The 19229-nt window shown below is 41.4% G+C and overlaps 1 protein-coding gene across 2 annotated transcripts in view; it reads right to left on the reverse strand.

Annotated features, from left to right (window-relative positions):
- The window catches only part of TRIM67 (tripartite motif containing 67), a 39140-nt gene that overhangs the window by 18075 nt on the left and 1836 nt on the right, over window positions 1-19229 (reverse strand). The window contains exons 2-5 of one of the 2 annotated variants that reach the window (XM_015621940.3): window positions 14771-14866; window positions 10796-10918; window positions 9463-9573; window positions 7138-7291 (exon numbers count right to left, since the gene is read on the reverse strand). In XM_015621940.3, the coding sequence (XP_015477426.1) occupies window positions 7138-7291; window positions 9463-9573; window positions 10796-10918; window positions 14771-14866 (484 nt within the window). Of the gene's footprint in view, window positions 1-7131; window positions 7292-9462; window positions 9574-10795; window positions 10919-14770; window positions 14867-19229 lie in introns of both variants that reach the window. The other variant, XM_015621939.3, reaches the window with a different exon arrangement.

Raw genomic sequence — 19229 nt, forward strand, 5'->3', positions numbered from 1 at the left:
GCCTGAACTCCGCCAACAGCAGGAAAACAATTCTTCTCTACAGTTGTGGGGGGGTTTAAAAATCTAATTTACCCCCGAGTTTTTCTTCAAAAACAACTTGTATATGTTATCTTTATGGCAACCATACTTAAAATAAACTGTTGAAGCAAATTGTTCCATTTGCAAACTTTATCTAAGTCCCATGGTTCAGGTAGCAAAAGGAACTTCTGTATTACAGGAGACTCCTCATAGAAATTACAAACGCAAAGTTTTCTACCAACATGCCTTTTCAGTGACTTGCTCAGAAGAAACACCAAGAAAATGTTTACCAGGCCAGCATCTTAAAAATAAAAGGAAACAGAGTGAAACATTCAGCTGTGTCTCTGTGGGAAAGAGACCTCTATCCAACCTCTCCTAAATGCAACTAAACTCTCACTGTTCACTCTTTGCTGGCAATTATAAAGTGAAAATTTAATCTTCTGGATAGACTTGGCATGCATCTGATGCACTGTTGAAACCATACAGGTTAAGTAGGATGCAAGTGAAGCACAGAGCCTGCCTGGTCTTCTGCCCAAGGCTAAATTTCACCATTCAATATCTCAGTATCATTTCTGCTGAGCTCAATCATGTCTTAGAAGGAACTGAGTGCTCTGAGAATTCATTGGCTTAACAATATCGGTTTGCTCTTCTTTTATCTACTCTGCTTTGACCCTCTAGTTTATTTTCCTCCTTCTGTCTGCGTGAGAGCTAAGCCCTTGAGCTGTTCCTTTCGTCCTATTTTACGTTTCTGGATAAAAGAGGACTGTTCATGTTCTGTGTGCCAAGCAGACTGTGGGAAAATGGATGCTACTGTGTGACAGGGCTGAGGCTTCACCCCCACTTTGGAAGTGACACGAAAGTCAACATCACACTTGTGATAAACAGTGCAGAAGCTACCACGGCTTTCCGCTGGCATTATCCATCACCACAGTGAACGCAGATGGTTGGTAGCCCAGAAGAATGAAACAAAAGAGCTTTATAAATTAGCTCTTGAAGGTTTTTCTGTGAAAAGGAAGCCTTGTTCCTATTCCTTGATATTTAAGGATGATTCAGAGGGTGTCCTAAATAAAAACCTGCTTGTTTTCTCACTTGGAAAGTTCAGACTTTTCTTTAGGAGACACTGTGTCTGGAGAAGTCACATAAATATGACAAGAGTGAAACACATGAAAATGAGGAATTCAGAGGTAATGCGATTTTTTAGGTGAACCATTTTAAATTTAGAGTTTTGTCTGTGTTTGTTAGCCTATGTATTCCTGGTGACTGACGAGCCTGGCAGAAGATAGGGCTCTATCAGCCATCCACACTCTTGCTACTTTTGCTAGCTGGTTATCCTTCTCAGGAGGCATTTGTCTGGTCCTCCCCATTTCTGAGACTTCTCATGGCAGGACTGGATGAAAACCTAATTCCTGAAGTTTATAAAATGCAAAATGCACGGTGCCCCTTCACCTCTGAATAAATCACTAACCATTTCAACCTTTGAAAAAAACCCTCCTAACTCCTAGGAACACTGATAGGAGCTTTCAGGAATTGTTCATGTAATGCACAATGCTGAAAAAAAAGAGCAGAATTTTTGGAGGAGGGTATGTGTTTTATAATTCCCTTTTAACTATGTAAACAGGAATGCTGTCTAGGAATAAAACATGTTTTCATCCAGTAGAGTGCTGTTGTTCCCACTTCCCAGTGGAAGTGTGAATTTTGGGACTCTCACATATTATGGGGAAGTGCCTTGGCTTCTTTAATGTGTTGCTGGATATTCAAGGCTTTGTGAGTAATCCATATCAGCCTCCTGCTCTCTTTGAGCCAGCCTGTGGCCTGAACTGCACAATTCTCCTGAAGGAGTGGCAAGAAGCTCCTGCCAAGCAGCTGCATGATGGTCTCTGTGCCTGCCCTCCTGCTTCCTCCACTGGATGTGGATGGGCAAAGATTTGCCTTAATCTCAAATTCCCTGTGGCAGGTAAAAAGATGAACACTTGTAAAAACCATAGGAAAGTGGAAAGTGAGCTGGATAATCAGGACACTGGTATATACTTCACAGCAACAAGCAATGGAATAGGACTAAGAAAAGAAAAATATAGGCTAAGTGCCAGGAAAAAGAAACCAAAAAAACTTCAGATGTTAAATTACAATTCTGTCCCACTTCTTGACCAATTTAAAGTTCTCAAGAGATTTTTTTTGAAGGAAAATATTAAAACCATAAAGGGAGAAATGATACTGCATTGGCACAGCGGGACTTATTAATGAGTCTGAATGATGTCCTGCTATTTTAAAAGTGCTTCATGCAGGTCACTCTTTGATAAGAAATGAGACACTGACTGATGTCTCTTGTCAGCTGAGCAATTCCCAGAACACATTGCTCAATGCATTTCATGGCTGATCAGGGTGGTCCCCTCACAAGGCACAGTAGGGCTGCTCTAAGATGTTGTCTTTTGTCCTCTTGACAAGCAAGGGATGCAATGATGTCATCCATCTTCCCAGAGTAGTTTTTAAAGGACTAAACACACCAAAAGAATGGGAGCCCCAGAAACATGACAACTTTGGCTTCCTCCAAAACTGCAGTACAGCCCTGGAACAGCCAGAGCCACTGCTGTATCAAGTGCCTTACGAACAGTGTTACGAGAGGAGACCACAAGGGGTTCAGTCCATGACACAGAGCAGAAAGAACCAGAGGTAAAGCTTGAGAGGAAACAGTTGTCCTTTAATTATCAGGGCTGTACAGCTCATGCCTGGAGAAACAGGGAAGATTTGTGGCAGATGTGTCTGGGGAACCTTCATGGTTTGCAGAAGATTCACTCAGGACAAGGAGGAGGGGTATATGAATAAACATTCAGAGGTAGTAGAGAAGAGTAGAGTAGCTATATATTTTCCTGTCTTGTATCTAGTCCTGCTTTTCAGCCAATCAGGACTGCATGCCAGTTACAGCTGTGTGAACAAAACAAACCCAGAACATGCATTTGCCTGTGCCAATAGCTTTAACTGAGAATATGTGAAGTACACATTAAGCCAGGCATCAGAGGACAGGAATTTTGTGCCAAGGCACTCAGTAAAAGCAATAGAGAGAATAAAACTTGACAGAGAAAATTATCTGGGAAAGCTCAAAATGCCAGCAATTACTAGAGCTGTGTGAGTGTCTCTCAGGTCAGCTGGCCCAGGGAGTGTGGGACTCAGTGAGACCCTTTGATCAACAAGACTGCCTAAGCATTACTTCTGCACCTATCACATCTCTGCACATTCAATTTGTTCTCAGATTGCTTCTTCTTTCTGTAAAAAAGAAAAAGAACTCTATGACCTTTATTTTTTGAGATGAGCTTTAGATCTGTGCTTATAGAGAGCGCATCAGTAATGTAGATGAACATGTCATCAAAGCAAATGTAATGTGATTTGTTCTCATTTTCATTCTTCTTTGTCTAACACAGTAAATCAATGTTTACTTACAAGCATGCTTTCACTCTAAATGACCCATGCAAGCTCAATGAGGTTGAATGAGGCCAGAGTTTGAGAAAAAAAAATACAGAAATTCAGTCATGTACTAAGCACTGATAACAGTAATACAGATACTACATTGCAAAGCTTTTGGAAAAAAAAAAAACAACTTACAATTGGAAAAGCCATGCTTGCCCTGTTTGTTCTCCTAGATCTCTCCAAAACTTCCTTTACAGATCATTGATATCTTTAATGCATCTGGCCTTGTCAGATCAACCAGTAAAATGACTTAATAACACTCACCTCAATACCAACATTTGCCAAAGACTGATGACTTGTTGGTGTGCTGGCATAGGTAGGATTGAAGCAAGAGGATCAGATGTGGAGAGACATACACATTTTTTCTTTGTGAAGCTGGATGCTCAGAAATATGCAAGTCACAGAATCACAGAACAGGTCAGGCTGGCAGGGGGTCATCTGGTTCAGCCTCCCTGCTCAAGCAGGGACATCCTAGAGGACATGGCACAGGATGGCATCCCGACAGTTCTTGAATATTTACATTGAGGGAGATGCCACAACCTCTCTGGGTAATCTGTTCCAGTGCTCATGATGATAAATAGCAAAACATCACCATGCAACTGCAGCTTCTCCTTACAGTCAGCAAAGTGATATTCCCAGTTAGTTTTGGCACTTGCTCCTGAAATGCTGAGTTGATTATTCTGTATACCTATTTTTCTATACCTATATTTCTAGATGCAACACCACTCTGCATGAGAAAATGCAAATTCTGCATCTGAAGAAGGGCAAACCATGCCTGGAAAATTTTGTGGCCTTCTATGACAGAATAACAGCAGTGGTGGATGAGGGAAGAGGACCTGGTGTCACCTACCTGGACTTGTGCAAAGCATTTGATGCTGTCCCACATGACATCCCCTGTCTCTAAAATGGAGAGACAAGAATTTTAATGGATGGTGGTCTCAGTTGATATGGAATTGGCTGGATGGCTGCACTGGAAGAGTTATGGTCAATGGCTCGAGGTACTGTGTCCACCTCTAGGGCCTCCAACATAGGAAGGACATGGAACCATTGGAGTAGGTGCAGAGGAGGGCCACAAGAGTGATCAGAGAGCTGGAGCACACCTCCAGTGAAGACAGGCTGAGAGAGCCGGGGCTGCTCAGCCTGGAGAAGGCAAGGCTCCAGGGAGACCTTACTGTAGTCTTCCAGTACCTAAAGGGGGCCTCCTAGAGAGCTGGAGGGAGAGTTTTTACAAGAGCATGTAGTAATAGGACAAGGGAGAATAGCTTCAAACTGAAAGAGAAGTTTAGATTCTGAACTGAAAGAGAGTTTAGATTAGATATTAGGGAGAAAGTCTTTACTTTGAGAGTAGTGAGGCACTGGAACAGGGTGCCCAGGGAAGCTGTGGATGCCCCACTCCTGGAAGTATTGAAGGCCAGGCAGGATGGGGCTCTGAGCAACCTGGTCTAGTGAAAGGTGTCCCTGCCCATGACAGGGGGTTGGGACTAAATGATCCTTAAGGTTCCCTTCCAACCCAGATCATTTTATGATTCTAAAATAATGCAGAGTTGGTTGAAGTCATAGAAGTAAAATTTCAGAAAGACAAAGGCCGAAGTGTCAGACTGAGAAGTTCAAATGGAAATAGACTTGCTGTCATAAATGGAGAAAGATAAATACACATCTGTATAGTAAATAATCCCCAGTACCTATGCATGTTGGCTTGGAGCTGGTCAGTGGATTGTCTTGCTTGGGCACACAGAGGTGTGAAGGGGAATAATGGCATTCCTGATGCACCTTAAGGAATGGTGGCCAGATTAACACCTTTCCACTACTCCTTGAATGGTGTGTGCATGGTCACACTGGTTGTGCTGACCAGCCTGATGGGATATGCAACATGTTATCCCTGCTCAAGACCAAGACAGCTCAAGCAAAAGCCTTTCCTGAGGGCTAACCTTGCCTCTGGGGAGCAAAGGCCAAGGGTGTTTGGAAGCTCTGCACAGGTTTGGGCTGCCAAAGTTCCATCCTCTTCTCTGCTCCTCAGATTGTGCCTAACTCAGCACCAGAGCTTCCCTGCCATCTTATGATAGATGAGAGCGTGGCAGATAACACCAAATTTCATAAAGCACAAGTGAATCTGGCTCAGTTAAAGTTTTGTAAGTCCTCAAGCTTAAGGCCAGGTGAATGTCCACAAGCCAAATACTTAAGTTGCTCTCACCTCAGGTAACCTGTGGTTAATTAGCAATCTGTGTGACTAATTTAACTAAATTTTTCATATGTTTGTAAAGGAGGGTGGTGGGAGATTAGTATTAAATATATTTCACAATAAATATGGCTAGCATTAAATATAAACTGATTTTAAAAAGACAAGTGCAGACAGCATTCAGAGGAGCTTGATCAATGATATTCCTTCTCTCTTGACTCCACTTGCCTGTCTGACAGCATTTCAAAGGAGCAGTTCACAGATGTTTACTGAATAACTTTAACACAGCCTGTTTATGCCAAGATGCAAAGCATTCTTGGTTAGCAGACTCTGGCCTTTAACAGTTTGTACATTATTTCTCCACATATCTGCCAAATTATCCACCCTAATTACTTCATCTTGGGTGTCTTAGATGCAGAATTAGGCCCAGGGAGAACACATAAGCTGAACAAAATTCTTTATACTTGCTCAAAGCAACAGAAAAAAAGCACATCTGACATCACATCATGAATATCCTTAACTCATTCACTGACTTCTGGCAGCCTCTATCCTGTCACCCACATGTATAATTAAGGCTTGAATCACCACTGACAGAAGCTAATGACATCATTCCCAGAGACCACAATGGCTTTCAAACCCAACTGTTCTACAGATCTATCTAATTCTGATGCAGTTCTCGTCCTGCTCCATATACACGAACTCCATTACAAACTCATTATGTTAATTTTTTTTTATTATTTTTTCTTTTTTTTGTTTTAATGTCATGGCATGTCCTGTCCATCAGCTTCTTCTTTTAGACACATTTTTTAATCTCAGTTCCCTGTAGCTCATCCATCAGAATTATCCAGATACCTGGAACCATGGAATGGTATAGCCATGGAGCTACTCCCCCCTTGTGTGGTACAACCAAGGAGGTACTTTTCCCTTGTGGATCTCTTCCTCATGATTTTTTTATTAAGATTGGCACTTTCTGCAGCACAGTCCAGATACAAGTCAAAGGTCAAAGGCTGGTTTTTTTTTTTCCCTATTCAAGCATGTGTTTGTGTGTGTATCTGTGTGTAATATTTATTTTCTACTTCAGCTGTTTCTGACAAGATAGGGGTAATTGGCATCTTGAATTAACAATATCAAACCTAGGAATGCTACAAAATGGCATGAAGTTTCATGCAGCTCATGTCTTATTAACCTTCAAAGCCCTACTCTGAAGAATTTATCTTTTCAAACTTTAAGTGCATCTGGTATTTCTTTCTGAGCTTGTTCAGCTCAGATAGAAATATCATATGCACTTAAAGATCATACATGTGAAGGGAGCACACCTTTCCAGGAAACACCCAATTACCTGAATTTGCCTGAAAACCTTTTAAAACTATCCAGCAAATTCAGGTCATTCCTCCTTCCTCCTTTGGTGTCCTCACACCTCCCAGCACTGTTTCAACACATGCATGAAAAACAGAAAAAGGAAAATCATAAAAGCTCACCCCTACATTTCATCTGAATAAAATCCAGCTGGTGAATTGACTGCAGTAAAGGTTCACTATCCAGAGTCAAGTCAAACTCAGCAGATACTTTTGGCTCCAAAGCTCCTTTGACCCACTGTTCCTGAGATACCTGAACACGCTTGATTAAAGCATCCGAAATCTGAAAGAGAGTATCAGGTTTATAATGAAATGGCAGACGCACACATTAAAAATGACAGAATGCCTGTGAGATACAGCACAAAGGAAACAGGATTAAGACAGCCAAACAGACGAGATGGTATCTGGTTGTTTTGGGGTGAGGTCCATTTATGTTGTATCCTTTCATCTTGTTTCTTCAAAATAAATCTCATCTTAGGCTAGGAGAGTAGAGACTGCATTTATAAAGTCTGTTAAGATTATGTTGTGTGTCATGTCTATGAATGCCACATATAATTCTGTACTCTGTTCTCTGATCTGCATGGTCTACTTTGGCTCTCCTGTTTAAAAAGAAGTTGCACAAAGAGAAGCTTAAATGTTTGAGTGTCTCCATTCAGCAGAGATGATTCAGGATAAAAGCTAAAGGATTAAAAAAATCAAATGGTAAGGAAGGTGTATATTACTCACAGTGAGGGTGATAAATTGTCAGATAGATTTTCACATATATAATAGATTTTCTACCATTACATCAAAACTGAATTTAAGTTTTAAAGCTTTGTTCTAGCTCAGCCCACAGACAATCAGACCAAAAGTCAAACTAAAACTATCACAACAGACGCTTCTGGTAGTTAAATCCTGGCTCTGTGCAAATCAATGAACTCAACTGTCCTTGAGTTCTGTGAAGCTGCCATTTGGATACCTGGAGTTCCTGACAGTGAACTTCCAGTAAGTCACAGGGAGTAGAATTTTTTTCTGTGTATAACAGAGAGAGTTTTCCTTTACTGCAGGAATTTGGATACTTTTCCTCATTAATTTTACTGAGGACACTCCTGTCTGAACACCTGCATCAAGAGCTCCTAATCAGTCTGTGCAGTAGGTGGAGGAGCATCCCACAGACTCCTGCAACCTCAGAGTCACTTACTGGGATGCTGGATCCCTTGGCCATGTCTCAATATCCCGGCTGCAGGAGCAGTTGCTCAAAGTAATGCAGTGCCTGAGTGTCTGCTGGCTGTCTTGAAAGCATCATTAGATAAACCAGGAAAAAGTAAAAACAAGAATGGTTTATTTTTTTCTTTATAAAGGGGTCTGCAAAAACTGAAGCCACAAAAGTTAAAGGGAGAGTAAGCTGGAAAGAAAGTAAAGCATATATCTAGATAGCAAGTAGTTACAAAACCTAAAGGTTTTGTTTGTTCTATAGTGTTCAACCAACAGCCTGTTATAATTGTGTAATCTTGAGATTAATCTACACCACACATTCCCCTCTCTTGCTTGAGACCAGACATGACAGTAACAATCAGTCTGGAGTGCTAATGGGTTTAGATTGGCTAATTCTCATCCTGTTTGTTCTCATCCTCTGCTTTGACAGACCCCTGACACTCATGCATGCATGTGTGCAGGTCATTTTGTTTGATGTACCTTTCTTTTTAGGCAATAAATAAGGCAATAAAACTATTAGGACAAAGTAAAATAATTAACAAATGTATTAGAATCAATTAAGCAAAATAATTAATGGGAAAATAACACTGTTATGTTTTGTCTCATCAATAGACACTACCAGTGTATGCACCTAAGAAACAACATCCTGCAAATTAAGGCAATTATTGCCTAGGCCATATTTTACAAAGAGAAGGTACCTGGAGCTGCCACAGATCTTGATGCAACAGTCTCAGTTAAGCAAAGCTACATGCAAGCCCCTTCAGACTACCACAGACTAGATTTCCTTACAGGGGAGGTGTTGAAAGGACTCTTTTACATGGGAAAGCAAAGGGGAGAAGCACAAGGGAGAGAAGTATTACTCTGCTGAGTTGCTGAGCACTCCAAATTATCCAGAGAGCTCTGTGGGGCCCTAAGTTGGGTTTCTCAGGTGAGAATAAAATATTCTGCAAAAAGCTATCATTAACTGCTTAGCATCTTTCAGCTCAGAGGAAGGGCTGGCAAAAGGAAAGACATTAGGAGTTAGGGGAGTGGTGTGACCACTAACTCCCCACCCACCTCAGTCAGAATGCAGCTGTTAAAGCCATCTCTTTGCTGGGACACTCATGCAGGCACCAGGCTCTCGGAGGTTTTAGACACTACTTACAGGAGTTAAGGTGAACCTGCCTTGGAGGTGGAAGGGGCTAATTAACAAAGCCACACATTTTTAGATTTAGCTTTAATGTATTTTTTTTTCCTCCCAGAAATTAGGAAGAAAAATACCTGTAAAAACCCAGAGGGATCATTCTCTTTAATAACTTCTAGGCAGTATTCCATAAGCCCTGTTGACTGGCGTAGCTTCAGTGTACAGTGATTTATCTGGTCCCAAACAACCTGGAAAACAAACATCAGTACAGTTCTATGACTGCCTCAGCTTGCAGTGAATTGTATAAAATTATTTCAGAAGAGACAAGGAATGGGAAAATGTGTTAAATCTATGCTTAATTTAGCTGCCATATGGCCATTGCCATATCTCCATCAGCTTCACTCACTTGCTCTGTATTGTAAATACTGATAATTAGCTTGGCAAAATGTTGTGCACAGGGAATCTCAATTTTCAGAGCAGATTAATTGCTCAAAGATTAGGCTTGCTTGGGGCAGAGAGGGAACAGAACATGTCTCTGCGTTTGCAGTGTTCACATTTCCAGTCACACTTTCACTAACATCTGAGCTTTCCAAAAGCCCCTCACTTTAGAGGAAAATTGCTATAGTGGTTTCTCACAGATCATACCCCAATATTCTCTTCAGTAAATCTGCTCTGCTTAAGAAGACATTGCTGGAATTAAGAAATAAAATACCTGCATTTCATTCTTACAAATTTTGGCCTTAATTCTGGTGCCACGTGGCTGTGGACTAGGTCTAATAGCACTGTGTTCTGTAGGACAACTTGTGACAGCAACAAACTGCAGGGTTTTCTGTGCTGTCAGCAGTATGTCCCAAGTGCTGGTTCTTGTTAAGCAAGCTGAATGCTGATCCCAGGTTGATTTTGTTAACTGATATGTTAGACAATCCACTTAGTTTTTTCCTTCTGTCTTAGATATTTTTAATGAGAATGGCATTATAGTACCTCAAAATCACATAAAGATCAGCATTTAAAAAATGTGTCTATTTAAAAATTTCTTGACTGCCACTTCATTCAACTATTTTAGGTTTCTTCTTGCCATCTCCTCTTACTGCATTTCTTTAATAAATGTATTTCTGGAGGTGGCATACCTGAATTTAAACATTCAAGGAGGTATCAAAATCACAACTGTTTACTTGAGCAGAAGGTCTCCCAAAATCCAAACCACATACAGGTTTCACTGATAAGCACCTCTCAAAAGATAGCCCCAAACCATCAGATAAAGATTGATGTCCTGATTCAACAAACAGCTGAAGTATATCCAACATTCAATGTATGTAGGCACAGTTCCATTAAACTGCTGAACTGGACCCTGCTAAAGGACTTTAGAATTTGGTTACTAGGAGATTTTATGGTGTAAAGGGTTGGGGAACTTGACAGAACACACCAGGTATCTATCAGCAGCTGTGCTGAGCCGATGAGAGGAGCGCTCACCTTCAGCTTGTGCTCACGCTCCTTGGTGACCTTTGTGAGCAGTTTTGCCTTTTGCCGTGTTAACGCGTCAACCAGGGCATCACACTGAGCCACAAGACAGGCTTCGTAATCCAACCCGTTCTCCTGCAACAAGGAGAGAGTCACACCCGTCAAAGAAAGCCTAGTTTGCAGCTTAAGCTATTGCTCATACCTGCTTTTCTGTTCAGGAAAGATCTCCTTTCAAGACCCTCAGCATTGTTGTTGCCTTTCTGATTTCATTACAGCGGTACCAGTAATAGCTATAAAATGAAACAGTAAGATGCCACGCCACAAATGGTCTCATTCAAAACCTTGATTTACTGGCGCTTTCCGGACAACAGATGTAGTACAACATAATGGAAATGCTAAATGTAACATACACAGTGCATACATACATAAGAGGATTCTGCTCCAATCTGTTTTAATTATCCCACTGTAGCAACTTTGAAATCACTGGCTCTGTACCACAGCAATTAGAACAGAATTATGGACCAGAATCTGGTCTACTGGCTTATTATGAGGAAATTAATGAGGTACAAAGCCCTAAGGTTTGTGTATTTGAGTACTTTTTTTAAAATAGCTAGAACTTGGCAGTGGAGCTGTGTACTTGATTAGCTTTTAAAAAATGAGGCAAATTTCTATTCACATTATGGTAAAATTCTTTGCTAGGCAGAAATCAGCATGAGGTATAAAACACCGAGCCTTCAGAAGGGTCTGGGAACAATTTAGCATTACTTAAATCCCTGGAATTGCTGCTGTAGTACCCATTCAAAGGAAGACTCTCCCTCACCTCCTCTGCTCACAAGACTAGGAGGAGAAAACTTTCAAGCTCCTCTTCCAAGGAGATGTTTAGGTGTGCTATCAGCTTTCCTCCAAAATACCCCAATTAAAAAAAAAAACAAACAAACAAAAAAATCATTAAATGTGAGAAGATTTTAAACATGTACTGAAGGACAAGCACCTCTTTGCTAAGCCATTGTACTCCCCTAACTCATTACTACCTCTTAGTTCTTTTGCTTTTCTCTTATTTTCTACTCATTTGCTTTGTCTTCTTTATTTTGAGTTCAAAGTTTTCAGCACTGTACCCCCTTCCCTCACTGTGACCCATGCATCTCGTTCTCCAGCTGATGGATGCAGGGTCAGTGTTCCCAGTGTTCCCCCACTGCAGTCCTAGACCTGCCAGCGAGATGTGGGCGAGGGTTTATCTGGGGGTGGGGAGACACCAGACGGCTCAGTTCTTGCTCACAGGTTTGTCTTAGACTCTTCCTGTTTGCATCTCTCCCTCCTCGGCTTGTATCACACCCAGCTCCCCCTTAAGCCCATTTCCATCCCGTTCCTCTTGAAGTGCTGGCTTGTGCACAGAGCCTGAATCAGTCGGTGGCTGTAGTGCATCATTCCTCTCCTCATTTTCTGCTCACACATCAAATGGGGTGTTTGGCGGTATGCCTCCTTCAAGTGAGAAAGTATGAAATTGTTACAGCAGATGGGAAAATGGGAAAATCGGATCATGACAGCAACAAGGAGGAGCAAGAAAGCAACAGGAGCAATGAGGAACAGGCAGAATCTGAAAAGAAAAGACCAAGAGATATAAAAGTGACCTCAGAGGAGAGAAAGGCAGGAAAAAAGAGGGGGAAAACAACAGATCTGCAAAGCAGGGAAAAGTCGATTATGAATTTGCAAACTGCCCCAGGTAAGATAAAAGCCCAGTTCCTGATAGCTGTGTAAAACTCAGAGAGGAGATAAAGGGTGTAGATGGCTGTCTGGTCTGCAGTGCATTGAGACAGGATAATAAAATGTACATATTGCTTGCTCCTTTGTGTAAAAGTATTACTAAAATACATTTTTGCTGAGGGGTAAATGTCCATATGAGAGTTGGCAACCATCAGTAAGATTTCTACTGTAAATAACCTGCTCTGAGATATGTGTGTCTGGGTATAAACCTATGCACAAAGGCTACATCTGCTCCCCCACAAAATAACAGTACAAGAACGGGTTTTTGTCCTAATGTCAAAAGGCACAGATGGGCTCATGACACATCTAAACCCTTTCCCCTCGAAGAGTGTGGCTGTACCAAAGCTGACCCAGGAGCATTCCCTGGTCTGCACAATCATCAAAGGCTGCTCGAACATCACACGAGAAGAGTGCAATATGTCACGGGAGAAAACCTTTCCAGGGAGCTCCTTAAAGGTTAAAGTGTGTGGGTGATCATCTTGGAGCCATGCCCCAGCCTTGTTTTACTTAGGAATACAACATGCAGCTGATTAGTCCTGCTGTTTTGGTTTGCTGAAATTCGATGTTTCACTCAGGCTCAGGATGAAGACTGGCCCAGCACGTGAAGATCAGCTTTGTGCCCAGACTTAGCTAAATGTTAGAGGGTACTGCTGGATATAATTTCCTCTTCTGAGCTCTCCTCTAGCATTTTAAGCAATAAGCAGTATCAAATAAATGGCTTGGTCTTTTGATCCAACTGTAGCAGCTCCCTTATGCAGAGCAATTTGGCAGTGATTTTATTGAAACACATTAAAGGATTTTACAGCATAGTCATAAATAGTCATAATAGGCCACTTCTAGGTTTCAGGAGAGAAAAACACATTTGTAATGGAGCTAGATGACTCAAGAAAGATTGGTGATAGACTATTGTTTTGGATGAGTTATCCCATCCTAAAATGGCTGTTCACACCTACAGGAAGAAGTGCTCTCTAGAGGTGCCTGTCTTTTCTCTTTGGATGGTGAAAAAAGTCTAAATGAGTAGACTAGCTGAGCTACATAACTGTTAAATGGGTAAGTCAGCTGAGAGAAACCTCACACTACAGCCAAAATACAGCACAGTACATGTGCCAGTCAGTGGCTTCACATTGGTTTCTTTCAGTTAAATGTCCTTTAATTTTACCAGTTTCTCATTTTGATGCTCCCTTCCCCACACAGCCATGGAAGACTGTGAGAGTGGGTAGTTAGGCTGCCCTGAGGCAACCCAGCAGCTTGGGCAGCTCTTGTGCTATAAATTCATCCTCTTGGGTTTTCAGCGGCACACTTTAATGATTAAATTATAAACTTCTTGAACTTCTGCTTTGGTTTTCTGTTACTAACAAGAGCAGGACTTGTTGATGAAAGATGAGCAAGCAGCAGAGCGGGCTACTGAAGAGCAGATGAAGCATATCCCATCACTGCAGAGCATTGCTGCAGCAGAAAATAAGTGTCCCCTCCTGGACACTGCGCAGCTCAAACTAGAGTGGCACATTTCCAGGTACAATCTGCAGGGTGAGAAGGACCTTGAGGATCATCTGACCTCCAGCACTGATGAGTCTAAATTGGATTGAAATTAAGGCTTGTTTCATTTTGGGTTTGTGCCCTCAATTACTGCACTCACTATGAGCCCTTTTTCTGACTATTAAATCTGGACAATTACAGGCATGAAAATAACTTATGCTCCAATAAACGACACATTGATTTAGCAGCAATTACTTTTTTTTTTTTTTTTAGTAGAATATTCCTGTATATTTGAGTGTGTATAAGACATTCCCACAAGTACCCTAATAGGCAGGTTGACAGGATTTTTTGCAGAAATCAGTGCAGTTTTAGAAAATTTAAGATGAAAAGCTAGCAGTAAATTTTGAATGTCTTAAAATGAGAATTTATCCTAAGTGCAGAATTCAAGCAATTGTAGTCAGGGAGGAGCCTAGAAGCATGACTAATGGATTCAATCAAACACTAATCAGCACAGCTCAGATGTCCAGTATTGAGTATCAGCTTCTTGCAACAAACAGCAAACAATCTAGAAGCTAAGAGAGGCTTGCAGGCATTATTTGATGAATAATTTTACCTAGCAAATCCATTCAAGAAAGGTCAGATGATTCCAGGAAAGATGAGAATAGCACAGGAGACAAAGTCATTAAATAAATTATTCACTCAGTTCTATTGATTACTGTATTATCAAAACAGATAATATTCTACAGTTACCTGGATCTGCTGCAATAAATTTTTCAGCTGAACCAAAAATTCTTTAGCTTCCTTTGCTTTATCTGAAACACCATTTAAAGCCTGAGACAGCTGTGCCTGCAAGTGAGAAAAAAAGGAGAAAAAAGAAAAAGTTAGTGATAAAATGCAAATGTTTTTCTTAGTAATCCTCGGATTTGATGATTAATAATGTGCTAAAAGGCTTACATGTATTTCTAATTCCACAAAGTGTTTGTGCTAGAAAAGAACAGTTAAGAAAGATTTTTACTGTAACCAGATTTAATGAGGGTGAAATATGCATGTGGGGGCAGTCAAGTATTGTGTCTGCACGTTCCACTTTATTGCAGCAACTTGGTAAGTCAAAACACCTCTTTGTAAGACAGCTACCCACATGTATAAGAAGGTAGTAGTCTTGCACTTACACAGTAGCATCTGTCATGCTGAAAAATCCCCAAGTGCTTTCCAAAATGACACTTCTTCCTCATCCAAGTCTGAAATCTTTTTAAGTGTGGTGGATCCTACCAAACACAAGATGCTCTATGACTTTAGAGACAAATCTGCCTTCTCAGACTTCATAGTAATGTCCCTTTGGGGCTCCAGTTTCCCATGCTCCAACTCAACAAATGGGTGAATGTTTCTGCAAAAGTTAGAAAAAACCCTTCCTCTAACTTTTGATCAATAAGGCACATAGAATATGCCTTTTTTTAAGTCCACACTCTAGGCCTAACCTTCCCTTTCCCCAGCTAACACCTGAGATCTCCAAGCTGAACCAGAGGCTTGTCGATGAACTTCGAGGACAGGAAGGAAACTGTAGTTTTGCTCCTGGCAGACCCAGTGGTGTATTCTGGGGCTCCCAGTGCCCTGAGCTGGAGGACCATGGCTGTGAGAACGATTAACTCCCAGTCAACCCCAAGTCTGGAGATGGATCCCCGTAGGTCTGTGGGTCCCAATAGGATTCACTAAGTGTACTCAAAGAGCTGGCTGATGTCATTGTGAGGTTCTGCACGTGGGATGGAGCAACCATGGGCATACCTAAGACTGGGGAACAAGGGGCTAGAAAGTGGCCCCTTGAAAGCACATTAGTGCTAAATTCTAAATGAGGATGTGCTTTACAAAATTCATTTGTAACAAATGTAAAGGGAAGACACATTACTGTGTCTATTTCTCAACATTTGAATCTCTGCTATTTTCCTACACAAACTCTTGCAAATGCAAAAAAACCCTGAAATGATGATGTTTGATATTAACACTACGTGAGACCACAGAAGCAAACTCCAGGTCCATAAAAGAGTGTTTTCTGCCAGATCAGACAATCAGGACTTGAGGTCAGCTCTGCACAGGCTGATCATGTTTGCCAAAGTTTGAAGCCCATCTTTTTCAATCACACTTTATGCTCCACTCACAGAGCACATCTGAGCCTTTGATTTGTCAAGATGACACAGAACAAGGTGTAAGAAGCACATGACAAAGCAGCTGGGGTGTAAGCAAGAAAGAAATAGGTGGCAGAAGCATTACATTCTCTGTCATTGACTGTCCTGACCAAATTGTCCCAGGGAGGCAAGGGTTCCTTTTTCTCAAATCAAAACCCATTGGTTGGTCCTGACAAAAGTAAAACTTCCACTTTCTCAACATCTGCCCCAGCTCTCAAATCATCTCAAAGTGCATTTCACCAGATCAGAAGAGACAAAAGCAGTATGTGGGCATCAGAGCAGCTGTAGAAAACCACCACAGACAAATTGTAAGCAGCATATATACCAGTGGCAATCAGCACAGCCACTCCTGGCTCCTGGCACACTCCCATCACAGAGAGCTGAAACAGAAACTCAGCCATGTCACTGTCTAAAGGGCTCATAAGCAAATTGATCTGTTCATTAAAACCCGTGGCTGCATTAACTCAACCACACCATGAAGCTGAATAGAAGACCAGGTTCCCACTTGTGAAACCCACTTAGAGATAATAGCTTTGTTTTTCCAAGCATTTGTGAAAGATACCTTACAAATCAGAGGAATTTAGTCATGCACTTCTCATTAAAATCAAGTGGAGCTACATGACTAAACCCTCAGTAAACCAACCAAGCCATACAAAATGCCCTGTACACCCACAGCAATCTTTCATACCGCAGAAATATTTATTGTAAACCAAACTGAGATGTAACAAGGTCCCTTGATTGGGACAATTAATAACTCCTGAAAAATGGTATTCCACCTGGTGTTCTCTTTACTTTAAAACCTGGTCTCTGAACCAATAATGTGAGGGCTGGAGATGGATACCAAGTTTCTATTTCCATCAATTACAGGAACACCGAGATCACAAAGGTAAGTAATTAAACCTAGATGGGCAGGGAAGACCTCTGATTTCAGAAAATGAACCAGATAATGGCCATGTCCTTTTTCAACCAAATAGCTCATGCTCATTTAGCTTGCCTTCCCTCCATCTCTCTTTAGCAGGACTATTGATTAGATAAGCTTGTCCTGGTGTTGAATTCTCATAAAGCCGACACATTTTTGGAAACAGAAGTCTTTAGGTCAGGAAATAAAAGCAGGCATGTGGACTCCCACACTTGCCTGCAACTCCTTGCCTGTCTGCCCTTCATACCCACCCAGCTGTGGATGTTTTTAGCATCTTGGTGCATACCAATAGTTAATCCTTTAGAATGGGCAGAGCTGGAACGTGTCCCCCATCTTTCCTCATATTCATAGGTCTGAAGTCCTACCTAAATGTGATTACAGTACCACTGTACTTGCAAAGAAGACACAAAAGGATTAAACTTCAACAGGACTAAGAGTTTTTCTTAATGACCTTGAACTGCTGGTCCAGATGCACTTTTTAGGCAAGCAAATACAATGAAGCCCAGCTAAACCAGGGGATTTTCACAGATTTGTGCCATTGGAGCCTTGTTACTTTACACCAATTTTACTTTCTCTGTAGGAGAAGTTACACACAGCAGAGCAATGGGGAACCTGCATCACTGACAGGGGACAAGCAGTCCAGCATAGCTTTGGTGTCAGCAGTACAGCTGGGGGTAAGTGCACATTTCTTTGCGTGGTCTGCAGAACTGCCTGGACAAGGCTATACACTCTGTAATTTGCCACTAGGTCACTGTGTAAAGCCCAGACAAAGGAGGAGCCAAACAAAGGGCTAACACAAGGAAGGCTTCTTGGTCTAAGAACAAACCTTTCAGCTGCTTCTACCAGCTACGCCTGGAGCATCTGGAGAGAACTCATAAACCTTAAATCACGTTTGGCACACCAGTCAAGGTAAATAATTTCTGGTTTGGCCAAAGTAACTGCAGGTAATAAACTTGTATAAATTGCTGTATCAGAGAAGTATTTCTAAGCAGAAGTATCTAATTCCATAACAATTTATCTGAATGAATGTGAGCTGATGTTTTAGGTTGCCTGGCTATACAGTTCCATTATATTTATTTTGTGCCAAGCACATTTTTCTGGAAAATATAATATTCACAAGAGCATAATTTCAGAGTCCCCAATTACTTAATTTTGAGGGTTCCTTTTTGCTAGAATTTTGACGTTGATTGAATACCCAAATTGAGAGAGAAGACATGTTCTGTGATACATCAGTCACAGAAAAAAATTGCAGTAAAAATACAAGCCAAAAGGATTTTTTTCAATATTTGACAGTAGGAAAAAAGAGAAAATTACTGATCCTGAACTTTGATTACAGTGGACTGTAATGTTCCAAATAGCATCAAACAGTTTTAACTCAAGGTAGATCATAATACATCACAAGCTGATCTCTCATGCTCTCCAAAACATCAGCCACATTTGAACTGTGAACTCAGACCCTGCTCATCAAAACAATTCTGCTCAGAAGTGGATTCTGACACTGGGATATGGACAGCAGCTGCAGATGTTTAATCTGCTGCTTCTGGGCCAAGAGAGCTTCTCTGCACAAACACTCGTCTTAGGGAGCAATAATGTCTGAGCTGCTGGCAGAACATTCAAACTGAAACACCTCCAGAAGTTTGTCTTTCTTCTTGGATGGATAAACAGTGCAGATCACCCCAAGGGGCAACTTCTTTGGATCTTACAATAGAAAGTCAATTTTTTGCCTTGCCAAATACCTCAGCCTATCTCGTGCTCAACCACTCCATGGCTAAGGGGTGATGACACCAGTCTTGATTTTGACCTTTCCTGCAGTATCTGAAAGGATCTCTCTGCGCTTTCTTTACTGCTAAATGCAACCAGAGAGTAAAAAGAAGGGAATCCTGTGGCCAGCTGAGCTGGTCAAGTGCTCTTTGCACAGCTGTGGGAGAAGTCCTTTATCCCCAGTACAGCAGGAAGCTCCAAAGGATTGTCCTCAGCTCTCAGGAACTGAAATCCCCTCTGTACGTTCATATGTATTAACTAATCATTTTTCCAGGGTACACCACTCTCAGCAAGAAAGAACTAACTTCATACACGTTTTCAACTTCTAAGGCCACGTCTTGCTCTTTATTCA

This window comes from Parus major, chromosome 3 (genome assembly GCF_001522545.3).
Source record: "Parus major isolate Abel chromosome 3, Parus_major1.1, whole genome shotgun sequence".
Lineage (NCBI taxonomy): Eukaryota > Metazoa > Chordata > Aves > Passeriformes > Paridae > Parus > Parus major.